Below are 22,642 nucleotides of genomic sequence, written 5' to 3'. Positions count from 1 at the left end.
TTTGATTGATTGTAATGTGTGGGGGGAAATGCACGTTCCCCAAGGGCACTGGAATCCTAGGTACAGTCCTTCCTAAGTCACAAGGCTTGTAGGGTCAGTCACTATTTCTCCATACCTTTCTCATAGTTGTTGTGTAGGTACCACCTACTTCACAAACCTGATCAAACAGTTGAATAGTAAGTATGTAAGGACACCTGGAGCAATCCAGTTACAGAGGAGGGGGAAGTATTAATATATATCCACACTAACTTTGGATTTCTGACCCATATGAATGTAGGGTGAAAATGTTATGGTTTGCAACACATTTGGTGGTTGAAATGTTTCCATCTCAACATGGACTATTTCCAACCTCAAAACAAGCTGTTCTATCAGAAATTATCCAAGCTTGGAAGAAGGTGGTAATAAGTGTGATGTAATGCTAATAAGTTGCTAATAAGTGGCATGGGGATTTTTTGTTTGTTTTGCACTATAATATTGTTTTATAAAATGAGGTCTCCACTAATTTTTAAAGCAAATAAAGGGATTGTGCAGAACTCAAGAGAAGGTTAAAAAAAAAGTAAACATGAAAATGACATTTCTGGGAAACATAAGAGATAAAGTACACTACATCATGAGAGGGACGCGGTGGCGCTGCGGGTTAAACCGCTGAGCTGTCGATCGGAAGGTCGGCGGTTCGAAACCGCGCGGCGGGGTGAGCTCCCATTGCTCGTCCCAGCTCCTGCACACCAAGCAGTTCGAAAACATGCAAATGTGAGTAGATTAATTGGTACCGCTTCGGCGGGAAGGTAACGGCGTTCCATGAGTCATGCTGGCCACATGACCCGGAAGTGTCCTATGGACAATGCCGGCTCCAAGGCTTTGAAACGGAGATGAGCACCGCCCCCTAGAGTCGGACACGACTGGACTTTACGTCAAGGGAAACCTTTACCTTTACCTACACTACATCATATAAGTGTAGACAATCCTAAACCACCTAAATATTATTACACATTGTATGATTACACATTATGTTATACATATGTGTGATGACACATTTCTAAAATCCTCAACTTTTCAGCCCACACCAGCAGATCTGCATGGCTTCATCCAAAAAGAATGCTTTTCAATGAGTTCTCAAAATAGCCAGAACAGCCACAGGGAAAATAAAGAACCATGATTAAATTATGACATTATAAACAAAGAGCGACAATCCTGGACTAAATGTTTTGGCTGTGTTCACTTAACACACTGAATCAAAAACTAGCCAACCATATGATTCAACATGTTATCCAAAACCAGAAAATCAGGGACATTGAGTAATCAAGACTCAGGTAAGCATGCCATGTGAACAGAAACTCAATAGTACAAGCATCCTTGCAAGCTAAGACATGGGAAGCTGAACAAACTCTGTTCAGAGAATCTTTAATTCTTCATCTGTGAGACCCTTAAAAGTCTCTTTCCTAGGCAAAGCAGAAACAGGTAATTGTGATTGTTTGGCAAAACTTCAGTTTAGTAGTTGGAAAAACTCATCTCAGTAACCATGGCTGACTACACATATTGCACTATTCTAGAAAGTGGTTTGTTTTGTTTTGACTTAGGACATTTTCTCAATATGTCCATCAGGATTCAGAAACAGTGGTTTATAACACAGACTGTTGTGGGGCTCCAACTAATTGTGGCCTGTTCAACAAATCATGTTACATGAGCTGTTGCTTAATGCAATGTGTGGACTCCACCATTGGCATACGGCATGAGAAATGAGCAGAAGGCAAATAAGGCAAAACTGAGAGTCACCTTCTCCTTCATCTACAATTCAGATGTGTGCATGAAAGCCATAAGGTTTCACCTGTAGAGCTAATTATTTTTTTTAAAAAAAACAGAAAGACCATATGAGTAGTCATGAAATATTCAAGTGAAGGTTTAAAAAATTATTTTCTCTCTGCCCATCAACAGGAAGACATAGTCAATACCATCATAGGTGGAAAACAGGATGAAGAATGCAAGAGAGAATTGAAGAGAGAGAAGGAAAAAAAATATTTTCAGAATCTGCACAATCACGATCTGCATTCCTGGTTCCCAAAAATTATTATTATGATCCAAGCAGACTATCTTTTCCAAAAACAAACGGAACCAAAACCCTATTATAATATGGATAGAATAATAACAACAAAAATTGGTGAACACAAGAAATGGCTCATATATTTTCAAAGTTTCAATGTCTCCAGTATTAAAAGGATGCATTTAAGAAGTATGAATTCAAACATCAACTTGTTGAATGGAAATAGTTGTGAGAACCATACACAAAAACACTATACAACTCAAGACAATATCAGGTGAAGCATCTATAATTCAAGTTCCATTCCAAGGCTAAATTTAGTTCCTTCAGACACAAAGACAGTAATGTTGTATAATACCTCTGCAAGAAAAACTTAGTAAAACCCAAGAACAAACACTTGAAATAATTCTGGGTTATAACCATAAGATATAATCACACCTGAAAAAAGTATACATAGCAATGCCCACATTGGACCACTTGAAAACTGGAAAATGCAAATTACCTAAATGAAATGCCAGGAATATTTACTAGAGAAGAGAATATAAATTTCAGATGTATTATTGCTCAAAATAATTAGACTACATTCTACATTTCACTTACCTGCTCTTCATCAGTGGTCAAATTGAAATCAAATCAATTTTTATTCTGTCATAGTTGCTCAGTTGTATCCCTTTGTCACCAATATAACACAAGAGGTTTCAGGTCTGATCCACTGTTGTCACGGTCTCCATTTGTATGAAGAATAGTGGCAATGCAGTGAACAGGACAGATGTGCAAAAGGGAAAAGTTAGAAATGCATTGTTTTAGATCTGCTGAATCTTAAGAAACAGGGCAGGAGAGGTTGTAATCTAGAGATTCTTTTTTCCTACTTTTAAACCTGCTACATAAAGAGATGATGAGGCTTATTTCCATACACTCCAGATTTTTTTTTTATCATTCTTTGCAGTGGTGAGTCAAGCTCCAAAGACATTCAGCTTCAAGTGGATGAGAAAACTCAGAGAGGAAATATACCTATCTTGTATCTGGGGAGGATGGCAGATTTAATGGTAGACAAGAGGAATCTTTAGGATTCTCCTGCAAATGTCAGGTCTACCACTTCTCACCTTAACTTATTATCTTGCCTTACTCTAACAGCATGTCTTGAAAATATAATATTTCCTTCCAGTGAAGTTCAGCCCCTCATGACTTTGTGGCCCATCCAGGCTGTTTTCTTGGCAGCGATATAGAATTGATTTCTGGTTGTCTTTTTGTGGGATCCTTCTGCATTTCCTAGTAGACCTGGTATTTTCTACTTCACTTCCATCCAAGTACTAACCTGGACTAAACGTTTCAAGACCTGTCCACAATGGAAAGACCCATTTAAGCCACTGTGTGTGTGTGTGTGTGTGTGTGTGTGTGTTCTTAATAGAGGTGGGGAGTGATTACTGCTCAATCCTCCTTTGGGATGGCTTGTAGCTTGGAAAATAGCTACATCCCAGTGTACTACCAGCTCACAGAAGTGAGACCATTAACTGAAAGAATGGATAACAGGGTCAGTTGTGTCATGCAAATGAGGTTTTCCACTTTGGGGATGCGAAAGGTACCCAGGGAAGTGTTATGGGTAAATCTGGGGAAAGACAGGATACAGGACATTACATAGGGCGCATCATGCAATAAAGGTTCCTGAATCAAGAGCCATCTATATTAAATTCAACCCTGAATCGGCATTCTTTGTCACTGATCTGAAACTGAACTCCTAACTTCTGTCAAAAAGCATTCAATATTTATGAAACTTTTGCAAGAGGTCCTCTAAGAGGTCCTCCCATCATGTCAAACCCAACACTGGAAGGCAAGATTGTTCAAGAAATCACCCAACCTTTAATTCCTCCTGGATTTTCTCCTCCTCCATCAATTTGGCTGCTTTGCGATCTTCTGCCTCTACTTTCCATTTCTCTGCCACTATTCGAGCTTTCTCCTTAGCCATGGCATCCCGGAACTTCTTCGTAATTTCAGCTTCTTTTTGTTTCCTTACCAAAGCAATAAAAGAAAAAGAGGCAAGGTAAGGAAGTGTAAGTCAGTCTCGAGTTGTCATTTGGAACAACAGATACTGGACAACTTTGGCTTTTTTTCCAGCAATCATCATAGTGACAGAATCTCATGGATATACATTAAAATTCACAGGACACTGATGAGTGCTGATGAGGATGACTGAACTGCCTTCCACATAGCCAGATGCTCTCAATTCATGTACAGGTCCATGGAAGCCTCAGAGACGATAGTGAACTGAAAACTTTTCCTGGCTAAACTAACTTTAAGTTAGTTTATATGTAAGTATAATTCAACTTGATTTTATATTTAGATGTACACCAAACAGTTCTACTTGTTATTTTTATACCATGTCAGGCATAAGAAGTACCTCATAGATAATTTAAGAGAGAGACTGGAAGTTCTACAGAGTTTTGAGTCATTCAGAGTACAGTTAAAGTTTCCATCCAGTTGAACTCCTGGAGACTTCACACACATGTCCATGCTGAAGGGGGCTTGCCGTTGTCTTCTTCTGGGAGGTCCTTTTGACTTTCCAGTCTAAACTACAGCCCTGAGATTCCCTGGTGGTCTCCCACCCAAATGCTAATCAGGTACAACCCAGTTTAGCTTCTGCACCCAAGCAAGGTGCTGTCTCTGACTAAGATTGGGGGTTTTAAAAACTGAGTATAATTTTCAAAGGAAACATTATCCAACAGAATTCCAAAGGAACTCTCATTCAACAGTATTTTTGACAGCAGTTTCTAGAAGTGATTTTTTTGCAGATGCTCACCATAGTTCTTCGGCTTCCTTCTGGGCTTGCTGTCTGGCTCTTTCTGCAAGAAGCTCCTCCGAAATCTGTTCATATGGCTTGTCTCCAGGAGCCTCTCCCATAATCCAAACCCAGACCTTGCCATCAGCTCCCTGAAGCCACTGTACATGTTTCTGGTTACCTGGAATAGCCATCCAAACACTTTGCCAGAAGGGGAACATCTCAAAGTCATCAATCAAACAACACAAGTCTTGAAATACAAATAATCAGAACTAATCACTAGGCCTGCACAAGGTTTTGAAGAAGAGCCTCATTTCAGCAAAGGTGCCTGCAAAGCATTCCTCTGAAGTTGCTTTGCAAAATGACATGGCCACCTGCTTCTGGAAAGGTGACCAGAGCAGCCAAGTCATTTCACTTTGCTGGAGAAAAGGGGTCCACGGTATGTAGAAGGGTCTATTTGTAGTTAAGGATAGGGCATGAAGAAGGTCTTCATCCCATGCAAAGTATTGTGACTGAAAAAACCCAAACACCATTCTGTATTTCAGTGGGGGAAAGGCCACTGCCTTCATGGCAAAAACAACCAACTTATGACCTCTTCCACAGCCCTTGTGAGCACATGAGTTGCTTCACAGAAAGAAAGAGGACCTCAAAAGGTAATACTAGCTTAAACCACATATCATTTAACATGTCACACTGCTACCGAACAAGCATTAGAATCAGCAGATGGCCATGTGGGATTTAACTGGATGTTTCAGTGATGTGAGCTAGCATTTGCCTTTTGAATAATGACACACCCCAATTCTCTTTGTCAACTTTTCTCCCTCCCTTTTCTGACTCCCATTTAAGTTGTTTGCTATCAGAAATGCCTCCTGGGCAACGAACAGCTCTGAAACTACATTATGCAGCTTTCTGACCAGCCAAGAGGACACCAGAAAACCTAACTGAAAAATGATTATTTTTGAAAGGCAGATGCCTTTACCCAAAATCCTGAGCATACTGAGGGTCTTTACAGGTAACTATGGGCATGTCCCTTCAGCAAAGGTGTAATGATTGCCTAGTCCAAATACTCAGACTCACAAGAGGTTGCTAAATGAAATCTGATTTATTAGGAAACTTATGACAAGTACAGAGAAAGCTGAGAATGACAGAAAGCGCGCCAAATACAAACTAAAAACCCTCGCTGCAAACATAACCCCGCCTCCCTGCCAGCAGAGCCACCCGTCCCAGGTGCTTGCAACCGTCAGCTCTTCTAGCCTGGGAAAGCAACCTTGAACACATGAGATAATCCAAATACATTTCGAGCTCGCAGCCAAGAGATAAACACATTCCCAGCAGGAACCATCCTCCCGGCAAAGATGAAACACGCATCCAGCTAATGACATGCGAAACGTTACGATGTACCAAGCACATTGAAACGGTGAACATGACAAAAGGAATGTTACCTTGTTGTGGTGCTGGAGCTTGAGCACCTCAATGGTGCCATGAGCTGTTGAGGTGCTGGAGGAAAATTCTGAGAGTGCCTTGGACTGCCAGAAGATCAAACCAGTCCATCCTCCAGGAAATAAAGCCAGACTGCCTACTTGAGGGAATGATATTAAAGGCAAAACTGAAATACTTTGGCCACACAATAAGAAGACAGGACACCCTGGAGAAGATGCTGATGCTAGGGAGAGTGGAGGGCAAAAGGAAGAGGGGCTGACCAAGGGCAAGGTGGATGGATGATATTCTAGAGGTGACAGACTCATCCTTGGGGGAGCTGGGGGTGTTGATGACCGACGGGAAGCTCTGGCGTGGGTTGGTCCATGAAGTCACGAAGAGTCGGAAGCGACTGAACGAATAAACAACAATAGTGAGGACAGTTAGTACTGACTAACTTGGGGGAAGAAAACAGAAAACTGGATAACTAGGAAAAGTCATGAAGAGTCAGAAGCGACTGAATGAATAAACAACAACAATGGGCACATCCATGCCACCACCAATTGGCTTCCATGTTTTTTTTTTTCCCAACCAAAATGATCTTCTTTACACTCAGTAGTCTTCAGCATATTTTATTTGTGCTCAGCCCTAGTCTGCATGGTCAAAGGCAGGGAACCCATGGAATTGTGGTCCACAGTATTTGGAAAGTACCAGTTTTCCTCCTCCCTGTTGTAAGATGCTCAGACTGTCCTGTCCTGCAGTGTCCAACTTAGGCTTTATTGTGGAAAAGGCTTGGGAGTAAAGAATGCTGATACTGTAGGTCCCACCAACTAGACAACCACAAAGTTGGGAAGGGAGTTATTCCCATTCCTTTGTGTAATCTCTCTGTTTCCTCTTTCAATCTAAACATACTTTGAAACATACTCTGTCACCATTTCCTCCCTCAAGAAAATCTGGATAGGTTGTGACTATATGTGCCAATAGGCATGGAATAATCCAGAAGAGACTTTAAAGGGCTGAACCACAACTATTGATAACCAGAAGAAATGCAGGTACTGCAGCTGTTGGACATCATTTTCTAAATTTGTCAGATCTGCACATTCAGGTTCTTGGAAATGCCTTTCCCAAAGTAATTCTTGAATTTATGTCCATATTTATGAAGGTGGAAAAATCAATAAAACACAAGTAGCACTTAGAGTGTGCAATGATCCTGCTATGTGCTGGCGGGGGATGGACCACCATGTGCTTTAAAAATATCTGCTGTCTTCAGTTTGTGATGTAATTATGCATTTCTGTTAATTTACTTGATTTCTTGGATTAACAAGGTACGAAGTATACAGCGGCTCTTGATAAGGATTCATAAAGTCTATCTCCTGCACTCTTAAATTATAAAATAAAATGCACCACTGTCTCTACTGTCACAAGCTAATCTTTTTCTGGATATAGGCTGATATGATAACCTTGCTTCCTGTATATAAAGGTTTAAAACTGGCTTCCAGAGAAGGAACAGTTATCACTCTTTTTCTTATTGATCCAGACTTTGTAGGGATACATAAACACTTTGTTACACCTTGCTGATTTGCAATTTTATGCCATCTTTTTCAAGTTATATACTGTTTTCTGATCTGTGGACTAGATGAACCTTGCTGAGAATAGCCACGCACAAATTTGGTGTCTCCAAACATAATGGACAAACTCTATTTATGTGACTGCTGAAGTCAACAATGACTTGAAGGTACATAATCAGTCAGTCAATCAATGACCCTAGTTGCATTACCTGAGGATTATGAGAATTGAAATCCAACACCTCTGGAGGGCAACAGGTTGGGAAAGGCTCTTTTCTATATCGTCTTACATCTTACATCTTTTTCCAAGAATAATGTCACCGTAGATCTTTTTTTTTCCAACTATTGTTCATGTGTGTTTACTTTATTCAGCTTTGACTTCCTTTTCAATACCTTTAGGATTCATTAGCTCTCATCTTTGATGAGACATATTTGTGGATTTGTGAGCTCCTTTTCATGCCTTATGCTTTTATATTCTTTGAATCGGGTAGTTAATCTGTTTCTAATACATAGGAACTGCCTTCTATTCTCCTTCCCACTCCTTTTTAAAAATTTCATTCCTCCATATGTTCTGTTTACTTTATGACTCTTATGAATCATTGCTGTTTTCCTATCTAGATGGTGTTATCTAGAGTTAGTTAAAACATAGAGTCTATGTTTTAAAATTCATCTGCTGATTGAATCAAGCAGTACCTTCTAATCTTTCTCAAACTTTCTTTCCCCAAATACACTCATCTTTATCTTCCTTATACCTACAGTTCTCACATCTTCCTTTATATTGTATTTATGACACTCTCATATTGTATCTTCCCTTACTGTTAAACTTATTTATTCTTCTACACATGTTTAGAGATACCGGAATGGAAACTTTCAGAATTCTGATAACGAACCTATTTTTAATTTTAAAAACTCCACAAACTGAAGAGTTTCCTATTAGTTGAACAGTCTACCTCTCATGGATTATAGTTCTAAAGGGAAAGGAAATGATGAAGAAAAGAATAAGAAGAAGCTACATGGGTTTGTACATGGTGAGCACCAAAATTGTATTAACCAAATTGTTGAATAAGCCACAATGGCCAGGTTCCATATTGCACTAAATGATAAACTGCGTTTTCTAAACCCCCATAGCACAAGACACTAGCCCATGATCAAATAAACTACTTTATGATTTAGTGCAATGTGTGACCTCCAGCTACTGATCTAAGAACTTTGGAAGAGCCTAAATAGAGCCCCCCAAGAAATTTGCAGAACAGAGCCTCAAGTCATATAGTAGTGACTGAGGTTGCAGGAGTTAGATTGCAAAAGATTCATATGGAGTAAATCTGTGTCCTTTCATCCATAACTTGCAAGTCTTCAATGCACCAAATAATTTGGGCCATTTTGCAGCCCATATATAGTAGCTCTGTGAAAACAGTAATGCCAATTATGAGAAATATTTGAAAATAATATGAAATATTTGTCAGCCCAGTAATACAAGGAGATTTTTGGCCCCAGACAGTAATATAATGTAACATTTTTACATTGTACAATTGCCTGGAGTCAAAAAAAGCTACTTGTATAACTGTGTTCCATAGGACAGGAAATATTTTTTAGGACTTCCATCCCAGGTAAATGACATTTTTTTTGGCCTCTGTGCATTCAAACTATCAATTAACCTGTGAGATTTTGTTTGTTTGCTTAATAAAAAAAAAATGTTTGGATTCAAGTTAAATAAATGACATTTGGGAAATATGTGGTTAATGAATATGTGGGGGTCACACGACAAGTAAGTTTGAGCAAACTAATAGAGCAGGAAATAGTTTAACTATACAGTGAAGTAAATGTGAGAACAAGACCCTTTATAGAAATTCATAATGCAATTATTGCCATTATAGATGGCTTTGCAAATGAACAATATTTATAAATAGATTAGCATCAAGCCAAACTGTAAGCATGAAAGTAAATTTCAGATCTCTCCTGGTGTATTCCACATCTCCTACTCTGGCTGTGAAAAATGACAACATTAATAATATAATTTCTAAAACAGAGGAGCTAAGTGAAACCTATTAGGAAAAAAAAAAGGAATTGTACCAGTGAGCCTGTTGAATTTTCACTATTTTGAATGTAACCTTCCAGATAAGCAGAAAAAGAACTTGGTGGGAACATTATGAAAGAATTCACAGTGGAATGGATTAATGCATAGAGTCTGACTGCATGTTTTGAACATATTCAATGGCAGTCTAGATCTCAAAATTATTATAGGGGAAGCCATTGATAATTGGATACTTCTTCTTTCAGGAGACAGTGTTCTCAGAAACTCCCTGCGTTTGAAAGAAATTGCAAAGAAGGCAGTTTTCAAGAAATGGTTCTTTACTTTTACAGCCAGCAAAACCCAGAGACAAATACATAATACTTTGGAATTATAGTTTTTCAAAATAAACTTTACTCAAAATTGATTTAAAAATCATATACTGTGTTAATGTTTTCAAACATTACTATAAATATGCTGAGGAACTACAAGTTTCCTTTCAGTCCTAGTTCTCCAAAAAGGTTTTGAATTTTCAAATCTGTAAATGTTTCCAGCCATGGCTGGACTCTTACATCTATTTATGAAGGAGTAAATGCCGTTGATCTCAAGGGAGATGAGTTAGGATGATATGCGGAGTTTTGCACTATACCTGAATCAAAAAAGAAGAAAGGCCGATATATGTTACCAAAGCCACAGATGGGCAACTTGAGATCGTGTGAAGCCTTTTTGAGTCTTTGGGATGGCCCAGCCCAGATGCTAATTACCTTTTCCACTGCCTGCCAGGTATCCTGATCCCATGTTTCTTGGGTTTTATATATCACAGTCAACATCTTGAATCCAGCTAACTAATTAGAACCTAGTGCAGTAGTCAAAGTGTATAAGGTTCAACCATGTAATAGCTAAACCTAGTCACACATGGAGCCTTCCAATAAAGGAAAAAAAAAAAACCCTCCCCAGTTCCTGATTAAAAGGAAAACAAAGAATCAGAGAACTATCTGCTTAATGATTAATTGCTCTGAGTGCCAGTGATTTGAGCCCATATCACAGAAATAACACTGTGGTAAATTCTGCTTTCTGCAGCCTAACACACAACACCAGCTTTCCATGAGACAGAAGGCTATGACTAATGTAACATGGCAAATGCACCCTTAGCACTGCTTGTAAATGTATAGAATCCTAGTGCTGAAACCATAATATTTGTCTGTCCTTTTCCAGTGCCTTCTATAACAGATTAATAGAAACTGCTTCTGGCTGAAATTCATAGCAATGAACTCCAGAAACAAGGCCTTAGAGAGCAATATCAAGTTCAAGATTCTGCTCTTTAAGATCATTCATCTCCAATGAACTGCCCTGCCTAATACAGCGCATAACAGATGCTGAGGTTGTTCTTTCCTACCTCATGTTCTCAAAAACCCAAGATTTCTTTTAAAATTTCAGATTGTCTTTTGCAAAAGATAAACATTAATCCACAGTGGACCGTGCTCAGGTTATTTTCTTATGAAGATCTCTGGAACTCTGCAGACACCTTTAGCACCATCTAGGTATGTTGGGTGGCAACTTCACACATCTGGAAGAGATTTGGCCCAAATCACTACTATTTTTTCAAACATCTTCCTTCAATTGAAGGAAAATTTCAATTGCACCTTCTACTAAAACTTATTTGCTTGTTCCACCAGATGTTGTCAGTGACCTCTAAAGCACAAAGAACATTGGAGAAGGGCCTTACTGAAAATTTTAGGCAGAAAAGTTGCAGAGGTATCTGTAAATAAATGGAATGAAACAATTCCCAGATTACAAATAAAATAATGTTTCAACCTTAAAATAGCAGAACAAGAAGTAGAAGAAGGAAAGGAGATTGGGCTAAAATCTAATAGAGCTCTCTTGGGAGAGATAGCTTTGATTGTATAAAACTGTAATCAAACTCAACTCTGGTCTGTGGTCCACGAGATACATCCTGGGCCTTCCACGTGGGCCAACTCCTTTCTGATTCACTCAGGAAAGCAATAAAAGGATTGCTCTATTTGTTAAGTTAGCATGGTTTGCTGGATTTTTCCAGTCATTCCTACTTGATGGTACAGCCATCATATGGAAAACCATATGGAACCTGCTTCTGAAGTGCACACAGACAAATGCACATACTTTTCTACAAGTGAAGAGTTGTCTTTTGTTGCTTTGCCCGACTGCCTGTCTCCTCTGGTAGTTCCATCAACTGGAAGAAAGTTCAGTGTTTGCACTGTATGTGCACAGAGGCCTCCTCTAACTGATGGAAACTGCTGTGGGAGAATTCAGAGTGAGAAGAGGCACCTCAACAACCCATAATAAATGCTGGCAATCTGGTCATGCAAGTTCGTACTGAACACAGATTCCTGGGAATGGAAGAATAGCCAAGCCTGCATCCCCATTACTTAGAAGAAGGACCTGCAACAGAACCAGAAGCTATAAGGGATTGGATCAATTTCTAATGGCACCTTCTACCTCTGCCCTATGGCCAGTTGCATGGTTGATATTTAGATCTGGCAAACAGCAAGCCCAAAGTAAATTGGCAAATTGTCGCAGTGGCACAGAACATAAAACATTTGTCTCTAGTTGTCAGTGCGAAGTCTGAAAGTCCCAGGGTGCTCTGCAACCTGTCCGTTTCTTTGTTTAAAGAAGCTTGCAGTAGGTGGCTGCTGCAATGAAGTGTGCCAGTGGCACATACCAGTATAATCAGACATTTTTAGACAACGTAAGAAAACCCATTTCTAGCCCTGACAGAAGTCAAGTGGATGCAAGAGACATGCCTCTCTCATTTGATGCCTATGTTCATTTGCATTCATGCTGCTAATTAAAAGCTATGTAAAATAAAGGGCTGCAGTTGACGAAATATTGCTGGAATCAGCTTCTTGCAAGCAGGCTTGTTTATCATTGTTTTTGGCAATTACTGCACCCCTGACGAATCTCAATTGCTAGCCATCTTCTCTGCCTCTAGAAATTGATTCCCTTTTGCAGAAAGTCTATTGCAAGCCCAACTGGATACCACATCTCAGAGATATACCTCCCATTAGACAAAGTTGCAACACTCAGCCAAATGCAGCATTCAGGTACTTTTCCATCATCCTATTGTATGGCAGATTAATTGCTAATTTAATTAAAATGTAACCAGATAGTGGCTTAGGAATCTCTGGGAAATTAAAGCACTTCTAGACTTAATAGGATTTCCTGATAAAAACTGATGCAGGAAGCTTGTATAACATGATGCTTCTCCCCATTCCCCCCTCCCCAGTAGGGCTAGATTGTTAGTGCACAGGGCTTCTTTTACTTTTAATAGGACAATCCATCACAATAAACATGTACAATTATTGCCTAAGTGTACAGTCAAAAAATTCTACCATCTAATTTTTTGTAAAGTGTGGATTAGCAATCTGAAACTTGTTCCACAGTTATGGATGTCCTCCTCCTAGAGATACATTAAAAACCATGATGGATGATGATGATGATGATTGTCCTTGGTAGTACTTAGCTAGGGCAAGCCTCCTTTTTTGACCATGACCTGAAGTACTTCAACCTTCTAAGAGCCAGGGGAGATATATCTGATGGTGTGGTGACATCTCTAGTTGCAAAGCTAAATATATTGGCTTCTCATTGTGGAGGAGGAGGAGGAGGAGGAGGAGGAGGACTTACTATAGTAAGGGGTCAGTCACAAATGTATAACACAAGCCTGCCAGAACCCAGCTGGACATCTCCAAATTCCCACCCCCTTTACCAGAGTTCTAGGTTATCTGTCACCTCAACTCAGAGAGTTCCATCCGAGGCAAGTAGCTAAGCTTCTACCACATGTTTTATTGGAAAGATGTCCCCTTTCTCACATTTCTCAGGAGGGGGGCAGAACAGGAGACTTTTCCCTTCCCCAGGACTAGGCTTATCAATAAATGGCTCCAGTTTTTCCTATAGGCAGGATCATCAGGCTCAAGCAATTTTAGATTCTGTAATTCTAGTCCAAACCCAACACTGGAGTTACAATGAATTAAAAAAAAAAAGAAACCATAACAAAGGGAGAACTTGGGGATTAAGAAGCTTAACTAAGATACAGGAGCTCTAGATCTACATTTACAAGCATTCATTACCAGACAGGCAAATGAGGAAACAGAGAGACCGAAAACGTGAGTAAACTCAAAACCACATGACTGAGCAAAGCAGCAGTGAAAAGAAACAAATTATTTGCTGGCCGTCCTGCCTATTCATTTCATGTCAACTTTATTCTCCTGGTTCCAGTTTTTCCAGGGCTTTTGGGCAGAGAGACCTGCCTAGTCATGAAATATGCTCTTCCATGAAGCCAATTTAGTGGCCTGCTAGAACCACTGAAATGGAGCAGAGCTTATAACACAGCGGAGAAGCTGGCACGTAAAAAGAAAATTATCTTAGATAGCTTCAGTGAGCATGCCAGAGAAATACAGGTTATGGATCTTACACACTCAGCCCTCCCAAGCATAAAGAATCACACACTTAGACAGATTAGGTTGAGATAAGTAAAAGAATTTCTTGCTGACTTTATTGTTGCTTCTGTTACATCCATCTTGGTGGAAAAGTTGAAGTTCCTTTGTTCTTCTTTTCTTTCTAAATACATAGTTTGCCCTAAACTCTCAGCCCTCTAGCTGCCAAGAGCTGTGTGAAAGAAAGGGGCAGAATCCCTCATCAAGGCCCAAGCACATGGCCCTGATGAAGAGAGCAGGGGAAGGGGAAAAGAGAGGGAAAGAGGAAGTGGGAGTGGCAACAAACAGCTTCCTCAGAGTTGCAGTGTGGGACAACTCAATTTACCTGCTAATTCACATGCTAATGAGGCATGCTGGATTTTGCCAGGACTTCCAACATTCCAGTCCTTGCTTCACTCAGGACCAGCATCCAAATTGGAATGGGGGGGGGGGTGGACTTCTAGCTGTCCCTTGCAGCTTAAATTCCATCCCTGCCTTCAACTGGAAGAGGACCTGGGACTTGTGGGGGCTATAAAGTGCATGGAGTCACTAACTAAGTGAAGGCCCCTTCATCCACTTGCAGATCCTTAAAATCTATTTTGCCTAATTTTAGATCAAAAGGGGGAAGAAAAAAAATATGCTGGTAAAAATAGGTTACTTTGTCAAGTATGTTTGTATTCCAGGAGCCACACAGAGACCATGTAGGCTTCCTATCCTTGGCCTGATCTGAGAGTAGCTGTTTGGAAATATGACTACTGCATCACTGTCAAGTCCAGTCTTGTGTTTTTACTGGATCAGTTCTCAAAACTGTGCTGGTTCCTTGGTGATACAAGCTCCAAGCCGAGTATAGAAATATGTGTAATAGTTGTTAATGCTATAATCAATACAGACTTTTTCTCAGACCCCTACCTCTTCCAAGATAAAGTCCTATTCATGCACAAAATTATTAGAAAAAAAAGAACAAGGATATCCCAGTTGAAATTATTCTAGTTCTCCAAAGTTTAGTACCTCACTTTGTCATCAAGCTAAACAATTCAATATTGAAGTAAGACGAATACACTTTTTAAAGTATGGGGCATTGTAACTAAAAATGCATTTTTATTATGCCATGTATTTAGCACAAGTTTTATTTTGATAGTCTATGTATTCAAATATATATATATATATATATATATATATATATATATATATATGTGTGTGTGTGTGTGTGTGTGTGTGTGTGTGTGTGTGTGTATGTATGTATGTATGTATGTATGTATGTATATATATATATATATATATATATATATATATATAAGCTGTTCTGAGCCCTAGGTGGATAGACTAAGGATCCAAATGAATAAGCATATAATGAGAACAGGCTGAACTCATATTTATAAAGCCAAGTTTTCATTCTCATTGTTAAAATATTTCAAGCATTTTTCCCTGTAACATTCTGTGAGAGCTGTTTGTGCATTTGAAATGCACTTCATCAGCACTCAGTGGTCTAGATCAGAGCTAATCATGCCTCTTTGTCATACTTTGGGCAAAATGAAGGATTGAAACAAATCTTCATTTTCTCAGCCAGTCAGCCCTTCTAACTAGCCACTTCTATGCTCTCCCCCATGAACTGATGCAAAAGTCCAAAAAGATTACAGCAGAAATTTACACATTCTCATGGGTTTGGTACTTCCATTCTGAAGGAAAGGAGGATCTTGCAATCCACTGTTCCTTGTCCAATTTTGCTGATTTCCAATTTTCTCCCTACCAGCATCAGCACCAGCACCAGGAGTCACAGTATTCAGTGGATGAGGACACATGGACAGTAAGAAGCTGCAGTAAGAGCTGATATTTCCTACTACCTTCACCAATCAAACTGATATCTAGCTTCCCATCTTAAAATACTGCATGATTGAACAATATCCAAATTGTATTCTGCATGCATGGTAACCCATCATCCCATTCCTTATTAATGTTTAGCCAGTTTCTACTTATTCTTGTAAAAGCCCCTTTCCTAACTCTTATGGATTTGTTTAACAGCTCTTGCTTAGCCTTCAGATTATTATTATTATTATTATTATTATTATTATTATTATTATTATTATTTCCAGTAGGAATCATTTATGAATACCTGAAAAATTATTCAGTAAGAGCATTTGGAACTTTGGGAGTTAGAGTTCCTAGGTGACTTGTATTTTAAAAGAGATGGCTTGGAGGCAATTTGTGTTTTATTTACCCTACTGAGGAACCAATTTATTCATATAAAGAACACACCACATTATTGATGAATAGCTCGCACATGTATAAATTATGACCCTTGCAGGTGAAGTACCTGTAAGTAGACTCCTAGTAAGAATTAGATTGTTCTTACAAGTATTTCCCCAGAAAATATTGCATTTCATATAATGGCATGCTATTCATAATTAAGAATGCATTGCAGAATAAAGAGCCAGATGTGAGGTTCACAGATTTACAGAGCATTATGCATAGCATTCCTTCTAAACACAGGAGGAGCACAGGGCAATGACTATAGGACTGTATTCGCACCTTGCTTCTGAGATTTGAAGACACAAAGGATGGGTAGCAAGCAGCCTAGTAGTGCAATACTGAGGTAACCCTTACACACAGACATGCACACACCCATACAATAATAAGATTACAAACTTGCTTCCAGCATTTCAGAGGAACAACACTTCCAGTATGGAAATATTCCTACTTGTTCTGTCTTCCTTCTTTCATTCAGAAAAATCTGCTTATATTCTCCAGTGTGTCTCTCTGCTTTGGTTTTCAGTCCAAATAGGGAAGGCACAGATCGTTTTCCTGTTGTGATTTTCTATGTGTCTCGGTCCTTCTCTATGACCCATTTGGATTCTCATTTGGCAAGCACTTTCCGAGTAGAAATTATGAGTAGCACTGGTCAAGCAGGACAACTCCATACAGCTGCTGCATGACCACTGGGGTTTTTTTAAAGGCATTTGCCAGCAAGTTCCTTCAGACATTTCTCAGATTTCAGGTGTTCCAAACCTTTCTATTTATTTAATGTGTTAACAAAAAAATTGATGGCAACTCATGCTGCAAAAGACTATATTTGTATTCTTAATGTTTGTTTTTAGTTATAATTGCCCTATGACCAATGTGTGTTTTCTATATACCTTTTTTTATATTCCCTATTTTTTTAATATAATATATTTGTAATATGTATGATGTGCTGCCATACAATAAATAAATAAATAAATAAATGTGTTAGCAAAAAATGTAGCAGGGAGACATTTTCTGATTGTTTGGATGATTGGGCAAAGGACAGTTCTTGTCCCCCAGCTTTCAAAGCAGACAAGCAAGGGGACAGAGAGGATTTGACCTGTTCTAAGTAGTGGGCATGGTCAGCTTGAGCTGCAAGATCAGGAATTCAGACTTGAACAGAAGGCCTGACAGAAACCTTACTGGCAGATAAGGGGCAGCTCTAAGTACTGGTTAGTACTGGGGTACAAGCTGTGGATTACAGAGTGCTGGACAGTTCCCAACACTGGTTATACCAGGTTGTTGTATATTGGTTTAGTCACTTCCGACTCTTCGTGACTTCATGGACCAGCCCACACCAGAGCTTCCTGTCAGTCGTCAACACCCCCAGCTCCACCAGGGACGAGTCCGTCACCTCTAGAATATCATCCATCCACCTTGCCCTTGGTCGGCCCCTCTTCCTTTTGCCTTCCACTCTCCCCAGCATCAGCATCTTCTCCAGGGTGTCCTGTCTTCTCATTATGTGGCCAAAGTACTTCAGTTTTGCCTTTAATATCATTCCCTCAAGTGAGCCGCCTGGCTTTATTTCCTGGAGGATGGACTGGTTTGATCTTCTTGCAGTCCAAGGCACTCTCAGAATTTTCCTCCAACACCACAGTTCCAAAGCATCTATCTTCCTTCTCTCAGCCTTCCTTATGGTCCAGCTCTCGCAGCCATATGTTACTATGGGAAACACCACAGGACGGCTCAACTATCATGTTCAGGACCTTGGACAATTCCAGGTACTGTTTACATTGGGAGTTCTCAACTGTAAATCACAGTCCAAATTACATTATTGTTTACTAAGTGATTTTTGTTCTTGCCAAATCCTATCCCCAGTGATATTATTAGTTTTATTTATGGAGGAGTTTACACAAATTCATCTCTCATGCTAGAGCATCATGGTATTGCAAACTCTGAGGCTTTCCTGAATAGTCACAAGCAAGATCTAGATGTTGCATCAGTGGCAATATGGACTTCACTGAGGCTTTCAAAATAAACTGCAATTCAACTCAGTTATTAGTTCCTTCATTTTAAGAGTTTCCTATATTTAAATGGTTGCTATGTTTTATAAGTACTGATGTCAGTGACATTGGTGACAAATGCTCTCTTAGAAAGATGCAAATGTTTACCCAGTCAAAACCCAGTCAGATGCTGCAAAATTCCACAAGATTATTTCCTAAAATCAGTAATTCTCTTAGCATCAGTGAAATTGCTCTGGTCATCCTGTGTAGCCCCTCAAAATCAGATTTTTTTTAAAAAAAATGCTTTAATCATTATATAATTGATGACAGCAGTTGATTAACGCAACTGTTCTGTTAACAAAAATAGATGGCATGGCTAATTAGTGACATAATCAGACTATTACTTGAATTCTATAATTTTGACACAAGCTATTTGTTGATGAGCAATTGAATGGCATGGCCCAAAGCCAATAATTCCATTCAATAATCTTTGAACAATTGGTTTGCTAGTTATTTAATTTCAGACACATGTAGACCATGTACTACATTCCATGTAGACCATGGAATGTCCTCCATGATGTGGTGTATCTTCAGCGATGTTGAGACTAACGCTGGAGGAAATCAGAGTCCTGGTAGGGTTACTCTTGGTGATAAAGTCAAAAGGAGAGGGGGAAAGCTAAAAGTAATCCACGATGGTGGAGCACTGCTTGTATGAATGAAGCCAACCAACTTAGGAAAAGAACTTCCAAAATCAAATTCAGATGAAGGCAATGGCCAAATTACCTCTGTATTGTTGCCAAGACACCTGTATGGACTTGTCTCAAACATCTCAAAAAGACTGGGCCAGATGGGCCAGATGATGAGACTCAGTTTGGGGCATGTGATGCAAGCAGGTGATGGATTCAAAGGAGGAGAATGCAATGAATAAGTCGGATGGCAGATTCAAAAAGATTACTGTCATGAACTTTAAAAAAAACCCTCTGGATTGCCGTTAGACACAAATTATCACTTTTACCAGAATCAGCCCCAATTTGATGGAATCTAGATAACTATCTGGCTGCTACTTCAACCTGTAAGCTGGAAGGAGCACGGAGACTGTGATTGTGATTTTCTCTTAGTCACTTACAGGCTGTCTAAATGATGGGACAGAGTTCTAGCACATTTCCTTCTCCTGTGAAATGGGAACACCACAAAGGTTAAGTCAGTTGTGTAGAATCCACCCTTCTCCCATCTCTGGATCAAGATATAGTTGCAGGCCATAGAGAATAAATATTTCATATATAAATACAGAGCTTTTTCCCTGTCTCCTCTGTAGTTGTTTTTCTCCCAAATAAAGGCAACCTCAAATCAAGTGCCAGCAATGGCAATGGCACTGATACACTTTTCTTGGCAGTGTTAGAAAGTAATCTGCTGCTGCCTTCCTCCAGGATGTTTTTCCAACTTTCCAGCCTAGCCTACAGTCCTGAAATTCCCTAGTGGTTTCCCACCCATATACTAACCACAACCAACCATGCTTAGCATATGAATCAATCCAATTCAGCTAGGTGTCACTGCCTTTCCCTGTGTAAACCTAGAGTTAAGGATGGAAGAGTTTCTTTAGAAGGTGTAAATAATCATAAAATGCTGGAAAATTGAATGACAGCCAGTAGAGGATTTCCTGAAATCCTTCCCTTCCTTTTCTCTATCTTTGGTAAATAAGAAAATGAATGAACCAGGGAACAGTACTGTGTATTAAAAAGCAGACTAGGTATCATTTATGTATGGAAAAGTGACTGTCAGAAGTAGAACCAATGATGCTATGAGCATGTTGCACCAACATTTTTCAGCGTTGCTGTACACTGTTCATTTCTGGCCCAAGACCTTATTCATGCTGTTTTGCTGAACAGAACTGAGCCTTGTTCACAGTGTTTTAACCCTGCCCAAGAAACTAAAAAGCAGAATTTGAATAATAAATAAATAAAATTGAGGGGGTGGGTGGGTGGAGAGTGCCTACAAAAATGCAAGAATCTTGCTGAACCCCTTTCCATTCTATTTAAATATGGCAAGAAAGAAGAAAGGATGAAGGAAACACCATCAAGTTCATCATCAAACATTCCCCAGAACCTTGTTCTCTTTGTTCCTTAGTATCACTTCTGCCTAACTCCTCTCTGCCTCTACCCACCCCCCTTTCAGTAAGATTTGGTATTTGCATAGCCTGTGTTGTACCCATTCCCAAGTAAGGATGAAATCTCCATATTCATGCCTAAATGCACTCCCAATGAAGTGATACCATTTAGGGAGAGGAGAAATATCTTTCAGCCCCATTCCAGGTCAGTTGACCCCCATAATTTCATCCATACGTGGTTAGGCTCACTAGCTTCCTATAGTTTTAGATGCTGCTAGTTATATTATTTATCTGATATTACAAACAAATCATCCGTCTAGGCAGTAGGTGTGCCAGTCAAACAGGGAGGGAAGTCATATTTAAAGGGGAGAAAATTGTCACAACTAACCGTATTCCTACCAGCCAACATGCTCACCCTAATTTTGGAAATTAAAATGTGTCCAAAGCAATCTCATGGATGCATTACTTTTGAACCCTAAATCTGGGTTCAAAACATTTAATTTCAACATGCTTAATTTCCCTCCTTTGTATTCATTGGATTCATGGGCAACTGATAGGGAGAAGAATATATAGATTGTATACAACTTTGCACAGTAAACGAACGACCCATGGAGAACAGGGAAAAAAGCCAATCTTACTCTGTTGGAATCTCCTTGTCCTCTTCAGACCAACCTCTCCCTCTTTGCATTCTTCCTCTCTTTCCTTCCATTGCCGGACCTGCTCTTCCCTCATCTTGTAAAAGAGGATGTGTTTCTGTTCTTCATTCAGTTCAGCCAAAAGCTCAGGATCGATGTACAAATCTTGCAAAATTTGCTGCAGCATGGCAGACTGGGAAACCAAGCTGCCCCACAGGTAGAGCTACAAAACGGAAGGAGGAAGAAAGGATGCTAAATTCAGAATAACTGAAGTCCCATCCAAGCCAACAGAATGACAATTTAAAGCTTTTCAGAACAAACGAGGGAAAAACGAAAGAGGGGAGTGATCCTTCTTGGACAAGTTGTGGATTTCCCCCTGGTCTGCTTGCAGTCCTTTAGTGACCACCAAACTAATTCCTGGCAGTTTCACCCATCAAAAGATATTCCGGAGGAAAGAAGGAGCCAGAGCGTGGCAGGTTGGTGGCATTACAAGAAAGGATTCTATTAAATTGGCCCAAAAGACAGAAAAGAAACATGAGAGATTTGCTTTTGTGATTTCCCTGCAGAATTTTTAAAAATCAGAATATGGCGCTTTGTTCCTGCTCGGTGTGTGGTACAAAACAATGCATTGCTCTGAGCGTACATCCCTCTGCTTTATTTTTAAATCTGTGATGTCATGGGTAAAAGTAACAACTACACCAGTGATATCTATGTCAGTCCAGTGCCCTTTGGGAACTGATCCCCCCTAAGAAGAGGCTAAACACCTGGAGGCATTCATTGCGGCTCTGCTTGCCAGGCACTGTAACACATGCCACCACCCACTCTGTCCAAGGTGATGTTTAGTTACTGCCAACACACACGGTGATTCAGCATTCCCTAATTAAAGAGGATTTCTCGACTTGCAGAAAGGGACGGAGAGACAGAGGAAGGCTGCCTTACAAAACCCATAGGGTAGGTAATTAATATTAATTTAGCAAAAGCCAGCCTTTGGCAGCTCAGAGTGCACTAAGCCTTTTGCCCGTCCGTCTATTTTCCATTTCACAGAAAGAGAGAGGAAAGAAGATTGCTTTTTAAGCGAATGGTGACCTTTGTCTGTTTACTGGCATTTTGCTGCTCTTAATGAAATAGTATTGATAGCCCTTTAGAATCTCTGTTAAAATAACTTGGATGCCACCATTTATTGCCCCCAACAATCCCTAGGTGTAAAGCAGTATAATACAAGATTTCAGTTTCCAAAAGCAACCAGTAGCCAATAACTTTATTAAGCCCACTCAGAATGGCGTGAAATCAGACACAAATTCTCAGGAGGGAATGGACCTGCGTAGTCTGATTTTTCCTGTTTCGTAGTCTACCTTTAGGTCCCATTTGAAGATGGCAATTGCAGACTGAATAATTTGCACCTTTATATGCACCTCTAAAGTTACACATAGGATTCTAA

At 39.6% G+C, this 22,642-nt stretch overlaps 1 protein-coding gene across 2 annotated transcripts in view; it reads right to left on the bottom strand.

Annotated features, from left to right (window-relative positions):
- SH2D4B (SH2 domain containing 4B) overlaps positions 1-21,391 on the bottom strand; it is an 81,114-nt gene extending 59,723 nt beyond the window's left edge. For both annotated transcript variants that reach the window (XM_063306263.1, XM_063306262.1), the window contains exons 1-3: positions 21,208-21,391; positions 4,830-4,989; positions 3,891-4,041 (exon numbers count right to left, since the gene is read on the bottom strand). In XM_063306263.1, coding sequence (XP_063162333.1) covers positions 3,891-4,041; positions 4,830-4,989; positions 21,208-21,391 — 495 coding nt within the window. The remainder of the gene's footprint in view (positions 1-3,890; positions 4,042-4,829; positions 4,990-21,207) is intronic.
- Between the last annotated feature and the right edge of the window lie 1,251 nt (positions 21,392-22,642).

The sequence above is a fragment of the Candoia aspera genome, chromosome 6 (assembly GCF_035149785.1).
Source record: "Candoia aspera isolate rCanAsp1 chromosome 6, rCanAsp1.hap2, whole genome shotgun sequence".
Lineage (NCBI taxonomy): Eukaryota > Metazoa > Chordata > Lepidosauria > Squamata > Boidae > Candoia > Candoia aspera.
This window is presented reverse-complemented; position numbering and strand designations above follow the sequence as displayed.